Here is a 6,445-nt window from a genome sequence, read left to right on the forward strand (position 1 = left end):
CAGGATCAATACGTCTGGTGTGGAGTCACATGTGCAGCTACGGGTCCAACGTTTTCAGTCCTTATAAGAGGTCTAATCAAGCACAACAAGAGAGAGCACCATTGTGGTTGTGAGGGGGTTTAATAAACCGTTTCTCACTGCACTTTACAATTAACTTTAACAGTAACACCTCAATTTCTATTGTGCAATGCATTGTGGGACTACAGTGTCAGCTAACAGCACTCAAAAATCACATTTCATGCCTGCATACTGATATTCCTGTGTGACCTCACTACGTACTCAAAACCTGATCAGTATGTAGTGTTGAACTGGGACACGGTTTGTGTCTCGCGGCGTTTTCCTGCCAAAGCTCCCTCATGACAGACATTTTTACATCAAAGAGAGATGAAACTAATGCATCAAAATAATTACTGCGTTCCATTTTAGTGTTTCAGTGTCAGGGCTCTGGTGTTTTGCTTGTTGGCTCACTGTCGTGACACAGAAACACACCTAAATGGAACAGAGCCATTATTAATGGTATTAGTTACACCTGCAAAATCTCTCTTCCTCTCCCAGCTTCCCTTCATTCCTGCTCCCCTCCCTTTCACACCCCCAACTTTCGTCACTGTCTCCTCTCTTACATAGTTTGCTAAAATGATAAATAGGTCACATACATGTGTGAGAGAATGAGGTGTGTGTGTGTGTGTGTGTTCGCTGGCTGTCAATGTGTGTTTGGGTCTGTTACTACAGCAAAAGCAAGGGGAAGCAGCTACAGTATGTGCCTGGTGATGAAGAGCAGAGCAGCTAAACCACTTCACTGCCAGTAAACATCCGTACATCCGTCCTTTCTCTTCTGTCTGTCCGCCTCTCCATCCACCACCAAACCCAGAGGAGTAAAGAGTATTTTGAGCAGTGTTTGAAGAGCCTAAACAGAGACCTGGGATCCTCTGAAAGCAACACAAATATAAGTGTGGGGGGCGTCACAACAAAGTGATTAGTAATCAACCATTACACTATTGCACCTCTAACTAAACCTACTGTCATCACAACACAGAAAAGTATCTCACACATCTGAATGTGAATGTGAGACAGGTGCATCGCAGGGAAAAACAGATTCAATAAGACACCCACAAACACAATCAGTCTAACTGCTGGCTCTGGCTTTTATCATATTTAATGCAACATTTCAGTCAAAAGGATTCGCTCGAGCAGTACGCAGGATGTTGTGCACAGTTTTCACTTTTATTCAAAGCATTTCTACTGAATGAACGATGAATACAAATAAAATAAAGATCCAATGTCCTCTGAGCGCACTAGTTTTTAATGTGTCTGCGGCTCTTTGAAGTGGTCTGTATCTTCTGTCGATTAAGTAATTGATGTAGACGTGGCAGGGTGTGTTTTTATGTAATATGACTGTGGGCTGCTTTCATATTGTATTGTTTTGCTATACTATGCTATGTTTTTGCTCTGGTGTAAGATTAGATTAGGTCTTCAACCGGCAGCCCGCGGCCACATCCGGCCCACAAAAGCTTCCCATCCAGCCCGCATAATATCCACCGATCAAAGAATTTAAATCTATATATATTTACAGTATTACGAAACTGACATCTGTGGCAAAATACCCACAGAAATGCTGTGTTATGTTACTTCTAATGCAAACCGAACATTTCCTACTGGTGCAGATTCACCAGTTTTATTATGAAGTAATGTAGTAAAGTCACATGATATGCAATGCGTTTGTCAGTGAGCTTGACACTGTTCACCAAGAATGCGTCAACAAAATGAGACAATCAATTTCAGCAGCTTTTGACTGCAAAAAATTCAATTTTGCAGGGAGTAATAGAAAGAGGCAGTCGCACCTCCAACGTCTCAGCGAGATAATCAACTACTTTCACTGTCGCTGTTCACGGCTTCTCACAGAATGATGGAAAAAAGCCAATTATTGTTTGACTTCTTCATTAAAATGTCAGTAGTTTGTTTTTCTGCCCCAAGAATTCTGTGACAAATCCAGCTCGATGGCTACAATCAAACATCAGCGAGTTATGACTGACCTTTATACTCCGGGGTGAACTCCTTCATTTCCGGAGGCAGAGACTCGTAGAAGCGCTGCTCTCTGCTGATCAGAGGCTTACACACTGTGTGGTCATCATAACGCATCATACTGGTGTGACCCCCCACCTGCAAAACACATAGAAACAGGAAAAACAACAAAAACTCAAATATCTGAAGTTTATTTCAGAAGAAAATAAAAATATTCACATCATGAACACAGAGCGTCACTTTGACTTCACGCCACCTGGTGTATGAAGGGCTCCAGTGGAACGCCTCCTGCTCGTGGTCGAAGTGAAGCCCCTCCCCCTGGCCCCGCCCCCTGTAGCTTGCTGTCCATGTTGTTGGTGTGAGGGAGGCACATGGCTCCTGGCGGACGCACCGCGCCTCCTCCTGCAGAGGAGAGAAGGATTATCAGAGAGAACTCATCTGGGCTTCTGTCTGTGTTTCACAATGAATAAATAAAAACAATAAAGCTGTCAGAACACCTTTGATTTCTGACGTAGTCCACTTGTTTTCTAGCAGAACTCAGCTCAAAGGCCTGCAGCACACATCTGCTCCAGCTGCAGCTCTCACTCAGGTATAATTTTAAATGTTCTGATGCTAGTGCTGAAACAATACTTGCGTTTCTGTATTGATACCACGTATCATTTTCCCTTTAAACAATAAAAACTTTAAACTGTTCTTTGTCCACTGGGTGGTAACGTACTGGCTTTTGATGTAGTTTATATTTATATTGGTCTGACACAATGGAATTTAGATAATGGATTATAAATATTAATTCTGTTTTATTCATCAATCAGAGGAAGTGATGTACAACCTTCCTCCCTCGTGTTCTGGTGCTTTGCTTGAGAAAAAGGATCAATTAGTTCTACTTTGGTCCAGAGGTGAAACCAATCTACGGGCGTGAACCGTGAAAGCTCGATATTTAAAAACCTAACCAACTGTATGACCTTCAACTGATTAACTCTACGGACTGGCAGCGTGATCTATGGGACGTCCCCTGCAGCAACAAATCAGGGTCCTGGTCCTGGTCTTACCCTGGGCATGGGCTCTGGTGTGCAGTGACGGGGAGGGGGGGGCACAGGGCACCACGGGCTGCTGGGAGCGCACGCCGGCCCCGGGGGGAGGCGGCGCCAGACCGAAAAACCACCTCGCAAAGCCTCCAATCAGAGTGCTCCAATCCACCGCCGGCAGCACGGAGACCCAATCAGGACGGGGGGTGGGGTGGAGCCGGGTGGAGGGCAGGAGAAGCAGGGTGTCAGCTCGGCAGGGTCACCGTTTCCTGTAGAGAGAGGAAGCGACACGTTAATGTTACTTAATGTGAATTTAAAGCTGCGTTTCGCGAGTTACAGGGAAGTCGGTGCGCCGTAAAAACCCGACACGCACTATGTTACATTACGTCATCCTTCAGCACATTCTCATTTACGATAGTTGTGATCGGAGTCTGAACCAGGCAGCTGATAAAAATAAAACACACACAGTTTTCTGGGCATGTCGCCACAAACAGTTGACATCAAATGATTCAGTCAGCTTCGACCAGACTCTCTCTCTCTCTCACACACACACGCACAGTACACACACGTAGTACACAAATACACACATGTTTTGATTCTCCGTGTAGCTCGGTGAGTAGGGCAACACTCGCAGGCAGCTGCCCGGATCAGGGAAGACGTCCTGCTGTACATAATGTTTGCCTGACTGTTGGAGTCCTGCTGCAGACGAATGATTTTGACTCCTTTTAATTAAGCACTGTGTTTGGAAAGCCACTCCTTAACAAAACCATTAAGCAATTAGTATATGGAGACATTTATAAATCCTACTTTATCTATCTCTATCATTTAGCTGTCTGATGATGATTTAAAACTCAACTGTAGTCTGAGAGGATATTCTGTGATTCAGGATTTATTCTCCAATAAGCAGTCAGCACTTTTATAAATACAACAGGCAACATAACAAAATCAAAGCCTATCTGTTGCTGAGTAACCTCCTAAAATAAAAACCACAATTATAAATGATTAGCATGTGAAACAATGACACTGGGGACGATAACAATGCAGTACAACACCGGATATGTTTTATTACCACATCAAACAGCTAAAGACACCACACAAATGTGATAAAGCAGAACATGTAAATTTCTATTTGAGGTTAATCATTCAAATCACACAGGAGCTGATGGTCTAGTAAAACATCCCGACTAAAGGTTCCTGAAAAAAAAACTATCTGGTTTAATATCGTGTCCTTTTTAAATTTAATTTTGTATTATATTGTTGTCGTGTTGGTTGGTTATAATGTAAATTAGAGCAGGTCTGCATTAAAATGTGGTTTTACACATCAATCATCAACCTCCTAAAAGCCCTGTTACTGCTTTTATATAAACAGCGACGTCACAAAGAGACGTCTCTAGCAGCAGAGATACACTTAATGAATTAAATTTTCACCGCTTCCTGTTCAATCCTCCAATCCCATCACGCGCCCAAAAGCTGCCCCAAAAAATGACTCATCGCCTGCCTGAAGACATGAAAGGAAAGGATGGAGAGGAAGAGTGGAAGAAATAAAAAAACAACGGAGAAGAAGAGGAGGATTGGAAGAGAGACGCAGGCCCCATTAATGATGTTATAGCCTGTGTGTGTGTGTGTGTGTGTGTTCCTGAAGGCATCATCTGGTCAGTATCAAGGCAGTAGTGAGGCATGATGCTCGCTGATGATATCACAATATGAGCTCAGAATAATGGAGTAAAACCAGACACAGCCTCCCTACGCAACACTTCATACTCTCTCCAAACACAAACCTTTCTATCTTACACACAGCGGGAACTTCGCTCACCTCTGAAATGGTTTCAACGCGACATTTAAACAGACCGTTATTTTAAATTCTGCTCAGCAGAGAAATGTTTTTATTCTTACGAATTCATGTGGTCCTTTAAGTGACCGTTCAGTCCGAGTTGGTGCTCACTGGAGGTAACAGCAGATGTGTTTTGATAATGCAAGAAATCGATCATTAAGTCCAGCTGGTCAATACTTTAAACCTCGACTCAATGCAGACTGCACTGGATAAAACTGGTGATTATCAAACTAAATTCAGTCAGGTGTTTCATCTGCAGTGCATTAATTATTTACTTCTCAACTATTAAATTAATTGCCAGTTTTTATGATAACTGATTCATTGTTTTGAATCATTTTTTAAGAAAAAGAAATGTCCAAATTCTCTGATTTCAGCTTCTCAAATGTGAATATTTTCTGGTCCCTTTTGTCCTCTCTGACATTAAAACTGAATATCTTTGGCTTGTGGACAAAACAAGTTGTTAGAGGACGCTGCCTTGGGCTTTGGGAAACACCGATCAACATTTTTCACAATGTTCTGACATTGTATGGACCAAACAACTAATTGATTAATAAAGAAAACAGTCAACGGATTAATCGATAAAGAAAATAATCTTTAGTTGCAGCGCTACAGTGCAGCAGTATTTTATTCGCTGCTCTGATTAATTAATTACCAAGAAGCGAACATACGATTGATCAGTCACCTGCTGAACTGATCCTGATGCATCTCAACATGACCTTTAAACAGTCTCCTCACTCAATAAACATGTGGCCTCTGTTATGTCACGTGTAGCACCTCTGATTGTTTTCCCTGAAGGTTATTAAGCCCAACACTATATTTCTTCAAGCATTCGCACAAGAAATAAAGTCATATCGACCACTGAGGGCAGCAAACACAGCTTCAGCAGCTACTCTGTCAGAATTGTAACAGGAGAAGAAAACTGGTTTATCTGTTTACAGAAAACAAACCGAGAGGATTAATCGCCTCGCGTTGTTTTGATAAATAAGAAGACAACAGTGTCGTTCGTCACAGTAATACTTCACTCATGATCCAATGTTGTGTTCCCTATTGCGTGAAATGTGCACATGCGTCAGTTTTTATCTACAGCATCACATGAAGCACGTGTGTGCGGATGCTGCAACTATGTATCAGGAGAAAAAACTATTTTGATAATAATTAATAATAATTTCAGTCATTTTTCAAGCAAAACTTCTGGTTCCAGCTTCTCAAATGGGACAATTCGTTTTCTTTGTCATTTATAATAATCACACGAAAAAAACAATCTGAATCTGACATTTTGGGCTCTAGGAAATTGTGCTGGACATTTTACTGTCAAATAAACTAAACGATTAATTAATTAACGAGAAAACAATCTGTAGATTAACCGTCATTGAATTGTTAGTTGCAGCCTTGGAGTGAAAATGCTACTGAATGCAGAGTATCCCACGAGGGATGGATGTGGACAATGAAAACTATTATACAGAGCGGTAATTACATCATGCAAATACTGTCTACTGAATGGCTACAGTCACACAAAGCCGAGACATGCTGCTTTGTTTTTAACCACTGGGATAAAAATATTGCCCATAAA

General features: G+C 41.9%; 1 protein-coding gene across 2 annotated transcripts in view; it reads right to left on the minus strand.

Moving 5' to 3' along the window:
- Nucleotides 1-6,445, minus strand: part of ip6k1 (inositol hexakisphosphate kinase 1) — a gene marked incomplete at its 3' end in the record, with an annotated part of 21,393 nt that overhangs the window by 5,943 nt on the left and 9,005 nt on the right. For both annotated transcript variants that reach the window (XM_035661893.1, XM_035661894.1), the window contains 3 exon segments: nucleotides 2,031-2,157; nucleotides 2,276-2,421; nucleotides 3,069-3,313. In XM_035661893.1, coding sequence (XP_035517786.1) covers nucleotides 2,031-2,157; nucleotides 2,276-2,392 — 244 coding nt within the window.

This window comes from Morone saxatilis, unplaced genomic scaffold (genome assembly GCF_004916995.1).
Source record: "Morone saxatilis isolate NCDOM2014 unplaced genomic scaffold, NCSU_SB_2.0 Contig18, whole genome shotgun sequence".
NCBI lineage: Eukaryota > Metazoa > Chordata > Actinopteri > Moronidae > Morone > Morone saxatilis.